Source organism: Ictidomys tridecemlineatus, chromosome 6, assembly GCF_052094955.1.
Source record: "Ictidomys tridecemlineatus isolate mIctTri1 chromosome 6, mIctTri1.hap1, whole genome shotgun sequence".
NCBI lineage: Eukaryota > Metazoa > Chordata > Mammalia > Rodentia > Sciuridae > Ictidomys > Ictidomys tridecemlineatus.
This window is the reverse complement of record NC_135482.1, coordinates 62,272,197-62,288,924: the sequence shown is the minus strand read 5'-3', so window position 1 is coordinate 62,288,924 and position 16,728 is coordinate 62,272,197. Positions and strand designations below refer to the sequence as shown.

Here is a 16,728-nt window from a genome sequence, read left to right as displayed (position 1 = left end):
TCTATGGAAAATGCTGGGTTAAAGAACAGGATCAGGGATCCTATTTTGCTATGGGACTGCTCAGAACCTTTGATTTGTGCTTCAAAGAAAGAAACTCTAATGGGCATGGGACCTTTAATTTCAAAGCGTTTCAAGGGACTAGTGCTCCAGGTCAGACTTTGAGACAGGCTGCTCTTGAGGAATCCTGCAGTACACACTGTCCCAAGGCACCTTGATGGCAGAAACATTTTCTGGATGTCAGCTGGAATGGGGACCAGAGGAAAAACCCTCTGTCCCCAAGGCCTTCCTACTTCCTCCAAATGAGAGGAGGTAAGAGGAGATAGCTGCTCACATGGCCCAGCCTCCCCCCAGGAGCTGTGAATCCCCTCGGCCCCTCCCCACAGGGCTCAAGGAATAAATGAACAACCAGCTGGTGCCCATTCCAGTCTCATTCAGCCGATGGTGGGGACAAACTGTCTTGTTTTAGAGCAGGGAGTGCTCCAGCTGCTCTGTTGACCACAGAGTCCACTTGGGAGAGGTGGAAGGCAGAGAGCCCAGGGAGGTGACCAGAAGGGTAGGTCCAGTGGGAAGAAGGATGTGAAGGAATTCTCAGAAGCCTGGGGTGAGACACAATGCACTTTATTGGTGACAGAACAGATGAGCAGAGGGTGCTGCATGTTATATACATCAGAACCATGGTGACCCTCCCAACCAGAGAGGGAACACCAAGGGCAGCAGAAGGTGGCAGCTGAGACCACAGCTGGATAATCACAGGCGCAGGCTGGAGCCAGAGAGAGGCGACTTGGCCAGGGATGTGAATGGAAGAACAAGAGTGCTCGCCTTCCAGCCCAAGAAGCCGCTCCTTGGAGGCAGGGGCAAGGCACTGGGGGTATCACTGACACTGGGAGGGGAAGAAAAAAACAGGTGGGGAGCGAGACACTGGGCTTGCTGCAGTGCGGGTGCCCGTGAACGCTCTTTATCGGATGTAGCGCTGGGAGGACTGGGAGATTTGGGAGGACTTGATGCTGCTCCCGCGGGTACTGCCTGAGCTGAAACCTCCGCCACTGACGCCACCGCGACCTCCAGAGCTGGAGCCAAAGCCACTGCCACTGCTGAAACTGCTGCCGCCACCAAGTCCACTGCCAACACCAAATCCGCTGCCGCCGCCGAGTCCAATGCCGATGCCACCGCCGAGTCCACTGCCACCTCCGAGTCCACTGCCACCTCCCAGGCCAAAGCCACTGCCTGCACCACCTCCTACACCAAGGCCACCGCCATAACCGCCTCCATAACCACCTGCTGAGGCCGACGTTGTGCTGCTGCTGTTGACCACAGCTGTCGGGGAGGAGAGGACAGCAGTCAGTGGCCCAGTGCCCACAGTACCATGTTATAATTAATTAATGAGCCACCAGGCTCAGGGAGATCCGGAGTGATCGGTGTATCTGATGATCGCTGTGAGCCATTCTAATGTCATCAGTTATGCACTCCAGTAATGTTGTCATTGTGAAGTAGCCAAGGGTTCCTTTTACATAGGGCCAACCCTTGATGACCCCCTTGGGTCCAGTGTCTGAATTTTTCCCCCAGTGATGGGCTTCTTATTGGATCCTTCTTACTGACCATCTATACCAATTAAAAGTGCCCTGAACCCAGAACAATTTCAAAAGCCAATCCACTAGCCCCTCCATTCCCAGAATACTCCTCCAACTTATATAGGAATGTTTTCTTAATTGATCACTACTTTCCTGTATTAGTACAGATATTTGAGAATCAACTCTGATTGTCAGGGTTCCTTTAGCTACTTACAGATGCTGACAGCACTCGGGCACTCTCCAGACATCCTGTTTAAACAAGAAAGCAAGAAAAAGGCAGCTCTGTCACTAAGCTGTCTCCAGCAAGTTCTTAGACCAAGGAGAGGAATAGCAACTAGAACTGAACTCAGAAGCCTGGCAGGTTGGTAAGCTCCATCCACCCTTCAGTGGGCCATAACAAGGAGACCTACACACACTGTCTGCCTACATGCATTGGCTTCCTGTGGACGGAGTGGGCTGGTAAAGGCAAATAGCTCTCTGCAAGATCTAAGGAAGGCGCTTCTTGGGCCCTGCTGTGTCAGGTGGGCTTCTCTCTTTCCATCAGGCCACCATCTCCCTTCACCTGGTCACTTACATGGCCCTTAGCATGTAACTTGGGTCAGGGAGATGGGACTGGAGGCTCACCTGCACTCCTCGCCCTCCAGGAGCTTGCGGTAGGTGGCAATCTCCACATCCAGGGCCAGCTTGACATTCATCAGTTCCTGGTAGTCCCTCAGCAGCCGGGCCAGGTCATCCTTAGCCTGCTGTAAGGCAGCCTGCAAGTCTTGGAGTTTGGCATTGGCATCCTTGAGAGCCATCTCCCCACGCTGCTCAGCTTCTGCGATGGACGTCTGCAGATTGGCATTCTGGGAAAGGGGAAGTTAAATGAGATGAGCCCAATTAAAGGGTCCAAGGCCTTCTGCATCCTAGAATGAATTACCCATTCTAAAGTCGGGGAGCATCACCCCGTCCTAGCATCTCCATTTTGTCTCCATCCACAGAGTCACCAATCATCTAGACTAGTTTGCTCTTTGAACTCCCTGGAGGCAGATGCTAACTAGGATGACCTCCAGAAGCCCACTCCTAGTTAAGAAAGGACTTCCTTACTCCCTTCACTCACTAGGCAGCCCAGGAGCCAGCATTCAGGACCACCCCACCTGCTTCTTGATGTTCTCAATCTCTGCTCGAAGTCTCTGGATCATCCTGTTGAGCTCCATGATCTCACTCTTGGTGCTTTTCAGGTCATCTCCATGCCTTCCAGCTGTGCTCTGCAGTTCTCCCAACTAGAAAGCAAAAGGGAAGACTTTGCCTGACTTGTTTCTGTACCCAACACCCCCTACCAAACCTTGAGATGCTTAGTAAGCATTTCTTAAAATGGCATTGAATTGGGTTTCAGCAGGGAAGAGGACAACTGATTTGTTATGGTAGAAAATTCTTCCAGCCTGTAGTCACTGAGCAATTGAGAATCAATCCCCTGTGGCCTGGCAGGGGACAGTGCAAATATCTCCCCCACCCCCGGCCCAGGGAACAAGACTTCTGCAACTGAACAATCACTGAAGGATGTAGAACCAAGAAGAGTGCCCCCAGTAACCTTAGGAACTCACCACCTAGGAGTCCCATAGGCCACAGCCTCCCTGACATCCCCAGTGAGTCCTCTGAGAAATGCCTCACACGCACCTTGGTCTGGTACAGGGCCTCAGCCTCAGCCTTGCTCCTCTGGGCAATATCCTCATACTGGGCGCGGACCTCAGCAATGATGCTGTCCAGGTCCAGGTTGCGGTTGTTGTCCATGGAGAGGATGACAGACGTGTCACTGACATGGCTCTGCATTTGAGACAGCTCCTGCCAACACAAAAGGAAGCTATTAACTTTCAGGGTCTCTGCAACAAGAACACAGAGCCCCAGAGAGTCCTGATCAACAGTCCCACTCACTGACTCTTAGTTTTAAAGGTATATCTAGCCCACCTTGCCCCAGCCCTACAGAGAACTCAATGTCCACAGACCATACTGCCAAACCCCTTCCAAAGGGCCTCATCTCTAGGTTCTTCGCCAATAGTTTTCAAAATATATACCAAAATGCCACAGTCCCGAATCTGAAAACATCTCCCCCTCCCTCTCTTAGTAGGAAACATTCTCACTGCATCATAGAGGGTCCTCAGGAAGTTGATCTCATCCATCAGGGCGTCCACCTTGGCCTGAAGCTCCACCTTGTTCATGTAGGCAGCGTCCACGTCCTGAGAGAGACAGGAACATAAAGGCCTTATTCCTCCAAAGAACAAGCTGCAAACTACAGCAAGAGAGCCAGGGGAACCATTGCTTGGGATGGTCCTTGTCCAAGATGGGGCACCACAACCAAGAGGTGATTCCTAGCTCAGAGTTAAATTCCATCAAAAACTAAAGGCCAGTGAACTGTCTCTTTCAAGGATCTTTCCAACTAATGTGCATGTGACTTCTGTTTATTGCTCCAATGGCCTGAACTTGGAAGCCCCCTGGCAGGAAGAGTAAGGAGATCCACGAAGCCAGCTGGAAATCTGCAGCTACAAGACCCAGAAACCTCACACATACCTTCTTCAAGGTCACAAATTCATTCTCAGCAGCTGTACGTTTATTGATTTCATCCTCATATCTGTGAAAGTAAGAAATAGATGAATTTGGTTATTAATCATCAATACAACTTTTCTCTGAAATCTCTTCCACCCCTTTGTCGCTCTCCCAACCTCTTAGATGAACACATCCTCCTATCTCCCTAATAGTTAGGGGGACCAGCCATTCCAATTTCCCAGGCAAACTATCCCCAGGAAACTCCTCAATCCCAAGCAAACCTAAAGAATAGATCTTCCCTGACCTGGCTCATGAGAAAAATTTTTGACTGTAATCTCATCCCTCTTGCCCCAAGTTCATTTGTAAAGAACTATGCTTGGAGAAGGAGAGTGAGGGGGAACCCAATAAACCCAACTATCCACCATGAAGGCAAGAAGAGGGAAAGAGGTTAGGTGACACCACAACACAGCAGTCACAAGGAATGCAGACAGGGCCATGACTCTGAGAAGGGTGACCCATGGCATCTTCCCACTCCTGCCCTGCCACTCACTTCTTCTTGAAGTCCTCCACCAGGTCCTGCATGTTCCTCAGCTCAGAGTCCAGGCGGCCTTTCTCCCCGAGGATGCTGTCTAGGTAGTTCCGCAGATAGTTGATGTGGTTCTCAAAAAGGGGCTCAAGGTTGTTGGTTCCTGTGATGGAATTGGTGCCCTGCTGCTGGAGCAGCTCCCACTTGGTCTCCAGGACCTTGTTCTGTTGCTCCAGGAACCGCACCTGCAGCACATGGGGGAAGCAACATCAGACAAAACGTGTAGTAGAGGAGTGGAGGCCCTTAATTAGCTCAGGTAGGTCTGGGTGTCTATATCTCCTGGTCCACCAGCACAAAGGCCTAGAAAGCACGTGAAGAGCTCCAGCTCCTGCTACAGCTGCAGAGAATGTAGTCAGATGGGGGAATCAATCCAGGCCCTAAGTTTGCAGCATGGCTTAGAAAGTTACCAGGAGAGGAGAGATGTGCAGGGAAACTGGAAATACCCCTGCCTCAATGAAGAATGGGAAAGATGCTTGGTATTCCTGGGGACTTCAAAACTCTATCTCAATTTCCCAAAACGCAGCACTCTCTACAAAAATGTACCCAGCAGCACCATTTCCACATAAGACTACAGACGACGCAGTTCTTCAAAGGCTATGAACCACTGGGAACCAACACTGATTGACATGTCATAGTCAGCACCTCTCTTGAGACTGGAGGGAAGACAGCCCCAGGTGAGCTGTCCTGATCTGAAGAAAGTCATGGAACACCTTCCTTTTCCTGAGAAGGTTGAGTAGGGGCACAGAGGAAATCACCAACTTCTCAAAGCCCCTTGGTCCTTAGGGTTCCACTTAAGCCTCATTCATCTCATCTCGGAGGCATCTGTCTCTTTGCGAGGCACCACACGTAGGGAAAAGGGCCTCATTAAAAGTCTCAGAGGACAGCTCCTATTTGCAAAGTCCTCAGTTCTGGGTCAAACTCTTCCTCGCAAGTGGCCATGGCTCTTGGTTTGAGCTGCCAGCTCTGTCAGCCTAGGCCTAGGTAAGGCAAAGGGAAGGAGACTGGGGCATGGGGTCACACAAGCAGGATATGGTAGGGTTTGGGTCCAAATAGGGAACCATTATCTTTCCAACCCCCCACCACACACACACACACACACACACACACACACACACACACACACACACACTCACACTCCTGCTTGACTCTAAGGACAAACTCATCAGCCCTGAGTATCTTCCCAGACCCCCACCCACCCAGAGTTCTGCCTGAGTCCCTCGTGTCCAGCCTGGCCTTTCCAGGACACACTTAAACACTAATGACTCTAAATGTCAAATTCAAAGTCCTTAGCCTAACAATGAGGATCCATCATAGCTTTGTCACCTTGTCAATGAAGGAGGCGAACTTATTATTGAGAGTCTTGATCTGCTCACGCTCCTGGGCCTTCACTTGCCCAATCTGGGGGTCAATCTCCACATTGAGGGGCTGCAGGAGGCTCTGGTTAATGGTTACTTCCTGAATTCCTCCAGGGAAGCTTCCAGGGCCAAAGCCACCAGGCCCACCAAAGCCACCAGGCCCACCCAAACCTCCAAGACCACCCAAACCTCCAAGACCACCAAAGCCACCAGCTCCCCCAAGCCCACCAGCTCCTCCAAGCCCACCAGCTCCCCCAAGCCCACCTCCCATTCCTCTGCCACCTCCCAAGCCACCGCCAAAGCCACCTCCATACCCACTCCCAAAGCCACCTCCATAACCACCTCCAAGGCCACTGACATAGATGCTACGTCCTCCACCAAAGCCACCAGCCCTTGAGCCCCCAGCTGCCACACTGAAGGAGATACTCTTGTTGCCACCTAGGTTGTAGAGGCTGCGACTGCCAAAGCCACCTGCTGTGCCCCGTAACCCAGAGGCCCCACCACCAGCTGCCCTAGAGCGGGTCACACCGCTCATCCTGCTGCTGCCGGTCACCACGGCCGAGCGGCCGGAGAAGCCCTGGCTCCCGCTGCTGATGGATTTCTTGCCGGCTTGTCTGCTCATGGCGAGGAGGTTGGTGAACAGAAGAGCGTGAGAGGTAAGCAGGGACACTGAGTCAGAGGAGGGAGAGGGACTGGAGACCTGGGCAGAATAAATCCCTTTATATACATTTGAGGAGGTTGCTGGGCTCCAATGAAGGAGGGATAATTAATCCCAAATATTCATGGGCTGGGTTTGCCCTAAGGCAGTAAGTTTGTTCCAGGCTACCAAACACACCTTGAGAACAAGTTGAAATGGTAAAAGTGCTAAGGTGGCAGGCTTACCTAGCAGGGGGCGGTGCCTGGCGGTGCCCTGTGCTTGGGCATGGCCACCTCCTAGCTTTGTCTGACAGGACCCAGGAGGCACGCTGACCTGCATCAGGGGCTTAGCTCGGGTCTCTCTACCCAGCAACCACCCCTGGGTGCTACCAGATTCAGGCTCAGCTCTGAAAAGTGAAGTGGAAGGAGTAGGGGAGGTTCTGGGTCCCTGAGTGATGGAGACAGTGAGGCCCACCAAACTCTGGGAAAGTGTCTCCATAGAAGGGGTGATACGATTCACTCCACAGTCAGCACATGGTTACTAAGTGGTCACTGTCGAGCTCAGTGCTAGACTCAGGAACAAAGTAATGACCTCTCTTCCTCCCTTGCTAGAGACAAAGACCAGGATGATCACCAATCTCCCTCTATTCCAGGCTTCAGTTCAGTGGCTTTTGGGCTTATGATTATCTTCTAAGAGAAAATGTGAAGCTCGCCTGAATGCACATTGATCAGACACTGGCAAAACCCAACATGACAGATATTTGTTTGCTTTGAAAACTTCCTAGAGAAACTATGGGGCTCCTCTAAGGCTTCCTTTCTTGCTTCCTACATTTTGGCATTCCTCTGGCTTTATTCCAGGTCCCATGGAACAGGAAGCTCAAAGACCAACTCAACAAAATATTCAACCAATTCTCACAGATCCACTACGTGCACCAGGCACCATGCACAGTGCAGGATGCCTGATCAGGAGCCAGATACACAGGGCCCCTGGGGACCATTCTCTGGTAGCAGGCATGCTCCTGAGAGTCCCCCACCAGCCTCAGAGGGCTAGTTCTGGCTAGGCCAGCAGCACTACTGAACAAGTCTGACTCCAAAAGCCTGAGAACTGCCGACCCGGTGTTTTCCAAGGCTTAGGCACTGGCTTGGTTTGTCCAAGAGAAGAGGCGGCCTGCGCAGCTCTGAGCTTGCCAAGTTAGCTGCTTATCTCTCCAGGACAGGTCTTTTTTCGTTGTGTCTCCTGCGTATGAAGCTCTGCCAAGGGTGTGGCCTGTGTGCTCTTGGCAGGAGCAGTCTCAGAACTGGGGGAAAGGAGGAAAAGACAGGGATGTCAGAGTTCATGGGGTAGGGTTGTGGGAAGGGTGACCCAAGTGCATATTTCCCCAGTGGTCTGGTTCTGCCCTTTTGTCCTTCTCTTCCCTGCATGTTACCCCCAGGCTACACAACATCCCAGCCCCTTTCCTAGGACAAAACCATGAACTTTCCAGAAGTTTCCAGTCTTGGTCATGTACTGAATCCTTTGATCCTTAACACAAGGCTTTGCCAATAATTGATGCTTATAAAGCTTGATTGATGGAATGAATGAATGAAACAAATTATTAATGAATCAATTGATTAATGAAACCCTTAAACTGGACTACAAACAGATACAACTGGTTAAAAGCTGGTTCAACTGCCATTATATGAGGTGGCCCAAGCTTATTGAGATCATCTCGACATGAGGAATCCAGATAGACTTTTCAGACATGGTGTTCAGATTTGGGAACATACCCATGCAAAATGAGCATCATCTCCTCCACAGCAGGAAGAATATAGAATCACAGAATCAGAACCCAATGATCAAGAATCAATCAGAGAATCAAGCCGAAGTTGGGCATCCCTAGGATCTTCTCTCCAACATCTCCAACTTCTTTCCCTGATCTCCCACAACTGCTGCTGGGGTCTTAATGAAATGTGAAATGAGCCCAGGCCCAGAGGTGGCCACACACAGCCCTCTTCTCCACTTTGCTACCTCAGAGGAAACAGAGTTTGAGGGATGAACCAAACCCAGGGCTGAATCAGACTCTCCCCATGACTAACCATGACCAAGGCTGCTGGTCCACTGTGCTTTAGCATCATTAAAAAACCATCAAAGGTGATCAATCATCTCCACCTTTCTGGATGGATCTCCATGGAACATAGCTAGATAAAGGAATTCTGACAATAATTCACAAAAATGTATCACACAAATTAGGTCATTTTTTTTTTAATTTAAGAGAGTTGAGTAGTGTATAATGCTGCTAAGTGTCACACTTAGCAGCAGAAATTTATTTGTACTATGATGAAGTAATTTTCTACAAAAATTACATATGTATGTGTATTTATATATACTTACACATACATTTACATATATATATATATATATATATATACACACACACACACACACACACACACACACACACACACATACAAACACATATTACATATATGGGGGAGTGGAAACCCTGTCTTTATACCAATTAAAAATGATCTGCCACATGCTTCAGCTTATCCGTGAAGTCCAGAGCAGAGGCACTTCAGGAATTCTTAAACCTATGGTGAGTCAGGGGACCTCAGTGTCCCCATAGGGGAGATCCCAGCCTTTGCCAGAGTCCACTGATTCTGAATCATGCTTGCCCTTTCTTTAGATGGAATAAACTTGAAGAATAATCTTTGAGAAGCAAGGTCACAACCACCATTGTCAAGAGCTAGTCCCATGTCTGGGACGTCCCCAGCAGAAGGAAGGCCTGACAAGAAGGACATGATCTATACTTATTCTAGGAGTCAGAAAAGCAGACAAGAGGGCTGGGGTTATGGCTCAAGTGGTAGAGTGCTTGTCTTGTGCATGGGAAGCACTGGGTTCCATCCTCAGCACCACATTAAAATAAAATAAAGATATTGTATTCACCTAAAAATAAAAAATAAAAATAAAATTATATATGTTTTAAAAGAAAAGAAAATCAGACAATATATGACCTGGTCTTGGGGAGACAAGAAGTAAAAATAAAGACCAGGGAGTACATTAGCAGGACTGGAATGTCAATTCTGATCAGAATTATGAGAGAAGGAAGCGAAGGAAGGGGAGGAGGCCATGTGTGAGTGGAGACTCTTGGTGGTTGGACTGGTCCTCTGCACTTGGGGCACCTGATACATATTTTGAGAAAACAGAGTTGGTTTACACTTACCCCCCACCCAAACCTGAATTTGGTTAACTACGTATCCTAAGCACTTTCTGGAGAAGAGTGAGTCACTGGGTTGCAATGTTTGAAATCCAATACTCGCAGGGTGCTGCAGCCAGGAGGCTGCCCATCCACTCCTCCTAGAGACCAGCACCCACCTGGCCTCTCCCACTCGTTAAGATCCTGGTGGAAGCCAATTCATCAAATCCCCTGACTTGTCCAGACCAGCAAGATGCCACCCTGATCCCAGCAAGGTCTTCACAGATGTAGCTTTAGTGCTTTCTGCTCCATCCAGCAGGAGCCTGACTCCTCCATGGGATCAGTGAAATCAGGGTCAGAGGGGCCTCATCTGCCCATCTACTCAGGGGGGACCTATATGTCCCTAGGTCTGAAGTTGCCTTTTAACACACACACACACACACACATTGTCAGAACTTCTGTTTTAATATCCACTTTTACTATGGATTCAGCAATAGTTGTAAATAAAATTGCATTTTATAATCACATACATTTGGAAATGACAATACCTATATATGAAAAGGCACACTATTCTTCAATCTACTGACATGTAAATGCATTCATGAGGATCCTCAGAACCCTTGCAACAACACAATAACCACCTAACCAGAGCCTTTCAACTTCAGGTCCCAGTCCCCTGCCAATTAGCCTATGTCCCTGCTGGACAGTGCATATACTCCCTAGAAAGGACTCTGTTCCCAATTGAAATTCCTCACTGGACCATAACCCTCCGCATGTTGTCACCACCTGTCCTCCTTGCCTTTGTGTCCATCAGCCTTGGGCCCTGGGTAGACGTCAATGAATGTAAACTGAACTAAGATGCATTTGCTCTTGCTTGGCCTTCACAGTAATGTGCACAAATGTCCCTGCTTCTCCATGATGGCCCTTACAGTAGCAGACAATACTCCTGCCTTCCTGGAATGTCCCAGGCTAGATGCACCCAGTGTTTCACCTCGTCCTCAGTGTGCATGGTTTCCAGGAGGCTCCCCTGAACCAGCTCCCACTTGGGTTCACCGCTTTGTTTTTGATTTTGAGGGAATGGTTGGTTGTATTTGTTTGGTTTGAGGGTTTTATTTTGTTTTTGCAGTCCTGGGATTTGAACTCAGGGGTGTTCTATTACTGAGCTGAACCCCAGCCCTTTTAATTTTTTGAGACAGTCTCACTAAGTTGTTCAGGTTGGCCTCAAACTTGCAGCCCTCCTGACTAGACCTCCTGAGTAGCGAGGATTACATGGCTGAACCACGGGGCCTTTTAAAATTACAATGCCTACCTAAGACATAACACTCAAAAACAGCCAAATGTACACCAAAAACTGGTAGGAAGCCCCCTTTCTATCTGTGACCAGGACAGAGTGCTTCTTCCACTTCAAGTTAAGATCCTCTTCCCTTCTCTAACTTTGGGCTCATCTCAATCCTGTCTGGAGCTAAGATAGGGGCTTTGAAGTCAGGCTGTCCTGGGTTTGAATTCTGGCTCGACTTCTTCCTTACCGTGCCTCATGTTTCTCCAAGCCTAAATTTCCTCCCCTATAAAATGGAATGAATAGCAGATTCATCTTTCCTAGCTCTTGTGAGATTTGAAGTAAATAACATAAGTAAATACTAAGAATGGCACCTATACACAGTTAGCACTTGGAAAAATATTAGCTAATATTTTGTATTTGTTATTTTGTCTCACTTGAACTGTGCTTCTATCCTAATATGAGAAGAGGGCCTCTCTATTGCTCTGGGGAAATTGCAGGTTAATGCAATGAACTAATTGCTCCTGTGACAACCCAGGAACCCCATTTTGTTAAAATATTTTACTTCCTGTCTTTCTTTCACAGATGCAAAGCATCATGCCTGGTCTCTCCTACCTCTTTCTCTTCATGCAATGAATACTTACTGAGCACTGACTGATTGTCAAACACTGATACAGGAACCAAGAAAACAGTGGACAGACAGAACAGAACCTGCTAGGTCAAGCTCACATGCCAGTAGGGGGCAGACAATAGAGAAATACACACAGGATAGGCAGGCGGTAGAAGATGCTCTGAAAGAAATTCAGCAGGAAAGGGATGGGAAGCCTGACCAGGGCCATTTCATAGAGTGCTCTGGGGGAACTAAGCAAATACTGAACACATTAAGAAACAGGCTAGGTAGCCCAAGGGCAAAGGCTGTGAGGCAGGAGCGTGGGACGTACCAAAGAACCATCAGGGGCTGGTGTGGCTGAAGCCAAGGACGGAGGACAAGAAGTTTATGAAATGAGTTCCATATGGCTGCAAAACAGATCCCACAGGGCCTCATTAGACCCATCGTTATTTGAGAGGGGGGTTTAAGCAAAGGTGAAACATGAGCTTACTTTTTTTGTTGTTGTTGGTTTTTTTTTTTGTACCTGGGATTGAACTCAGGGGCACTTAACTACTGAGCCACATGCCCAGCCCTTTTTTGTATTTTATTCAGAGACAGGGTCTCACTGAGTTGCTTAGTGCCTCACTAAGTTGCTGACTGGCTTTGAACTCGTGATCCTCCTGCCTCAGCCTCCGGAGCCACTGTGATTACTTTTAAAGGCTCCATCTGGCCAGGCACAGTGGCACATGCCTGTAATCCCAGCAACTCAGTGAGCCCTGTCTCTAAATAAAATATTAAAAAAGGGCTGGGGATGTGGCCCTGAGTTCAATCCCTGGTACCAATAAAATAAAATAAAGCATCCATCTGGCTGCTGTGTAGAAAGCAGACTTCAGGGGCTAAGGGGGAACCAGGTGAGACCTGTCGGCCTTCCTTCCTTGCCTCCTGGTTTTAAATAACTCACTTCCACCTCCTGCTGTAAGAATAAGTGAAGGAGCAACAACCCCAAAGCCGTTAAAGAGAAGCTTAGCCTGGCAATCGAACTGAGAAAAGGCTTTGCCCTGAATAAGCCTGGATTTACGTGAGATTCCTCTGTATGACAAAAGCCGTCTGCTTATATTTGTGCTGAATCATGTTTATCCTACATGACTTCTCAAACCAGAGGCTACTGAATAGCAGCAATCACAGCCTTGTCCTTGCTAGGAGTCCCCGAAAGGCCTTGGGAAATTATTCAATAGGTTACTTGACACAAAAGATAAAAGGGGAGGTAGAAAGATCATTAAGTGATCATTTAACCTGGGAAAGAGGGAGTTAAGAGGAAATTTAAATTTATTTTTCCATGGAATTATTTGCAAAGTATGGATCTCTTTCCACTGAAGAATTTGAGGGAATCCAGTTGAATGTAAAGTGGAGTGTGTGAGCATGGTAGTAAATAGGGTGAGTATGGACACTGCAAATAATCTAAGGAGAGCCAAGTGAGTAGCACACACCTGTAATCCCAGCAGCTTGGGAGGCTGAGGCAGGAGGATCACAAGTTCGAAGTCAGCCTCAGCAACTTAGTGAGACCCTGTCTCAAAATTAAAAAATTAAAAAGGGGCTAGGGATGTAGCTCAGTTGTTAAGCACCCTAAAGTTCAATCCCCAGAACCAAAAAATCATCATCATCCAGAAAGATTTAAAAATAAGTGAATACCAAAGAGATGCATATTCTTTTGGAGGATAAGAGACAATTCTGCTAAGAGACAAAGGAATGACAATAAATGTCTTAGTCCCAGAAACATCTTCATAGTACACAGGAATGAAGAAGGAGGTGGAGCAGGTGCAAGGCTCAGCATTTCTACTGCATGGAAGGGGAGTGAGGTGCCCTGTGGCAGGCCCCAGACATGAGTCCAAAACATAACATGGGCCGCGAGGCCCCACCCCAAAAGCAGGTAGCCCAGAGTTCCCTTCTCCTCTCCTGCTGAGCTTTATCTCTCAGACATGCCTTCTCTTGCACTTGTCTGGTCTTAGAACACGAGGACCAAGCCCCACACAGATTAGACAATGGGCCAAATCATGGTCTTCCACTGCCCAGCTTCGACCTACCTCTCCAGCCTTCTCTCCCACCACTCCTGGCCCTTAACCTTGACTGATGCCAAGTTACTTTTGGTTTATATATGTACTTCCCTGAACCACACTCCAAGAGCCTCTACTCTGACATTCTTGCTGCCTAGAGAACCCTGGACCCGGGGCCCTTCCTCCCAACTCCGGGTCTACACCCCTTTCACCCCAGCAACCACTAGAACTTCAACATTCATCTCAGGTGCCACCTCCTCCAGGGAGCCTTCCTTGAATCCCTGGCCAAAGTAAATGCTTCTCCCCTGTGCTTACATCTACCATTGCTCTTAATAGTCTCCTGAAAGCACGGAAAATCCGTATCTCATGTGTTTGCTTCCCAGCGCTTCCCACACTCATATTCACGTGCCAAATTCACGTAATGCTACGCTTTCCTCAAGGGAGGACCCAGCCTCAGTGTGATTTCTATCCCCACAGGTTTGCACAGAGCCAGACACAAAAGAGGTGCTAGCAAACCTTGTCAGGCTGTCCCCATGAGGCTCACAGGCAGAGTCACAGGAGGTGGACAGCCCAGTACCAGAGGGGAAATGCTGCCAGGGAGAAAGGAGCAAGATCAGAATCCACCCAAGGAGGCGTCAGGGAGTAGGGCATCGGGTGGAAGTCCTGGAAGACTTCCTGGGAGAAAGGTCTTGCTCTTAGAGAAGATCAGAGTCCTGCTGTCTGTCAGGAGAATACTTGCTGCCACCTCTAGCATCCAGGCCCTACCTGTTCTGCTTAAATGCCACCTCCTACCTGCAGCTTCTCTGTGCTGCCCTCACCCAAGACCAAAAGTAATTCCACCCTCATCTGGACAGCCAAGACCTTTGTTTATAACTCCCAGTGGCCTTCATCTGCCTGTCTGCTTCCAATCATTCACATCTAGTCATGACCATCCGTATTGAAAGCCCGACAAAAGCAGATATAGCTGTTGATTCTACGCGGGTCCCTATCACCCAGGTCTTGGTGATGGGGAGACCTGTGCAGGTGTAATAGTTGCTTAGAAGCCAGAGGGACCTAGGCTACATAGAAGGTGGGGCTACAGCCAGGTCCCAAAGCCAAGACCCTGGGGAGTGCAGGTCTGGGCAGAATAAAGGATGCACCAACCCATAGTTGGGCCCTTTAGTTGGGAAAAATAATTTCAGTATAGCCAGAGGGAAAGATTTCAAAGGAAGGGAGCCATGGGGCTTCCAAAAAGCAGGTGGTGCACCCTATGTCTCCCCAGAACACAAAGAACTAGCCAGAATCCAGTTCAAAGGATCTGAGAGAAGGGGTGCCCCTATGATCTCAGCAATGCATTTCCCCAAAAAACTCCAATGATCCCCTTCAACTAACCAACCAGCTCCAAACCCGTGGGTACTAGCCAGGATCCACTCCCCTGGACCCCTCAGGAAATAGAGGCCGATGTGACTGTTTTTCCTCTTTCATGTCCAACAGAGGTCTAAGACACCTGTCACAGAGCCCCAAGGCCTGGCCACTTCCACACTCCCCTTGCTCAGGAGGCACAAGACTTGTGGCCCATCACAGCCTCCAGCAGGTGACCTTGGGAAGTCCCAACCCTGCCTCCAGGCCTGAACTCTCCTCCCCACCCCAGAAACTCAAAAAGGAGCCACTGAGGCATTTTCCCAGGGAAGGGGAGCAGTGGGGACCCGGTCAAAGCTGCCCGACTGGCTGCAAGGGCTGCAAACACTTCCTGTTCTGACACACCGGGCAGTGAGCTGGGAGACAATGGAGAGATTAGGGCCGGGCTCTTGAAGGATGGAGCCATCTGGCCGAGGGAGGGAGCGGTTCCTCCTGGTTTCTCTTGGCAAACAGCCCCTGCCCAAGCTCCTCAGATTAACCCTTGGCTGCTTTTGGCTGCTTAGCACCTAATTTCTTAGGAGACCTCATAGGCAGGCACTGGCCTGGGCAATTCATGCACCCTCTCATCTGCATAGTTGGGCCCCCAAGGGCACTGCACTGGAGGGATTGGAGTCAGCATGAACTCCCCGTAGACAAAAAGGGAAGCACCAACTGGTGACCAAAAAAGTATAGCCTGCACCTGCAGCAGGAGGGATTTAGGTCAGACTGCACTTGGAGGAACTGCAGTCCTCTGAAAAAGGGGAGATTGTGCAGCTCCAGGAAGCTGGAATTAGTCCAAGACAGAAACAGAGTGTTCTCAAAAGCTGCACCCAAATCCTCCCCCTAACTATCTTCTCCCCACCTCAGGATTGCAACAGCCAGAATCTCCAGGGCTGCCCCAACCAGGAAGCTACCTCCTCTACCGCTCCAGAAGAGCTGCCTCAACTCCATGTTCCATGTTCTCCCATAGCGACCCCAGAGTGACCCCAAGCTCAAGGGGAGGCTGGGAAGAGAGGAAAGCGTTAAAGCTCTGGGAGAACAGCGGGCTTGTACTCCCCCATCCAACCACAGTGATCTCGTGTGTTCTTAGAACAGTTCCTGAAAGCCCTGTTGTTCCAGGGCTTTGAGCTCCATGCATGGAGTTTTGCAAAACTAGAGAGGCCTTGCTAGCCCTGAGTGTAGGTTCCCTTCCTAAGCTCCACATCCTCTGTTCTGCATTCAGCAAAGCCACCACGCCGGTGCCTCTCCTCACACCTGCAAGAGGCCCCACACCTCCAGACCTAGACTCCTTCCCTCCAGGCTCACTCCAGACTCGAATTGAGAAGGTGCTGCCTTGGGCCGCCCTCTGATGGGCCTCCTCTCTATAATTGTTGGTTATCTCTTGAATCTGCACATCTGCCCTCAGGCTCCAGACACTGCACTTCTGACCTCAGTAATCTATGCAATTTACAAATAGAGACCTGAAAAACTAGTGGATGACTTTGATCCACATAAACAGATCCTTCAGACCCCCCAGTGTCCACTTTCACCCAAGTTAATAGATGTTCAAGATTCTAGAGACTGCTCCCCAGGGAACAAACACAATGGCTCAGAC

At 49.2% G+C, this 16,728-nt stretch overlaps 1 protein-coding gene across 1 annotated transcript; it reads right to left on the bottom strand.

Annotated features, from left to right (window-relative positions):
- Positions 1 to 602: 602 nt before the first annotated feature.
- On the bottom strand, positions 603 to 6,787 carry Krt3 (keratin 3). Its single transcript, XM_005325124.4, has 9 exons — positions 5,998 to 6,787; positions 4,639 to 4,859; positions 4,113 to 4,173; positions 3,686 to 3,781; positions 3,225 to 3,389; positions 2,705 to 2,830; positions 2,193 to 2,413; positions 1,783 to 1,817; positions 603 to 1,314 (listed from the first exon to the last, which is right to left on the bottom strand). Exons 1-9 carry the CDS (start codon positions 6,649 to 6,651, stop codon positions 956 to 958), a joined length of 1,938 nt encoding a protein of 645 aa, XP_005325181.2. The 5' UTR covers positions 6,652 to 6,787; the 3' UTR covers positions 603 to 955.
- Between the last annotated feature and the right edge of the window lie 9,941 nt (positions 6,788 to 16,728).

Bases quoted from the DNA above. Each gene is read 5' to 3' on its own strand.
- Krt3 (XM_005325124.4), bottom strand. From the start codon at position 6,651: ATGAGCAGACAAGCCGGCAAGAAATCCATCAGCAGCGGGAGCCAGGGC. The intron at 4,860-5,997 runs GTGACAAAGCTA...CATGTGCTGCAG, and splicing joins TCGCCTCCTTCATTGACAAG to GTGCGGTTCCTGGAGCAACA. The intron at 4,174-4,638 runs GTGAGTGGCAGG...TTACTTTCACAG, and splicing joins GTGGAGGACTTCAAGAAGAA to ATATGAGGATGAAATCAATA.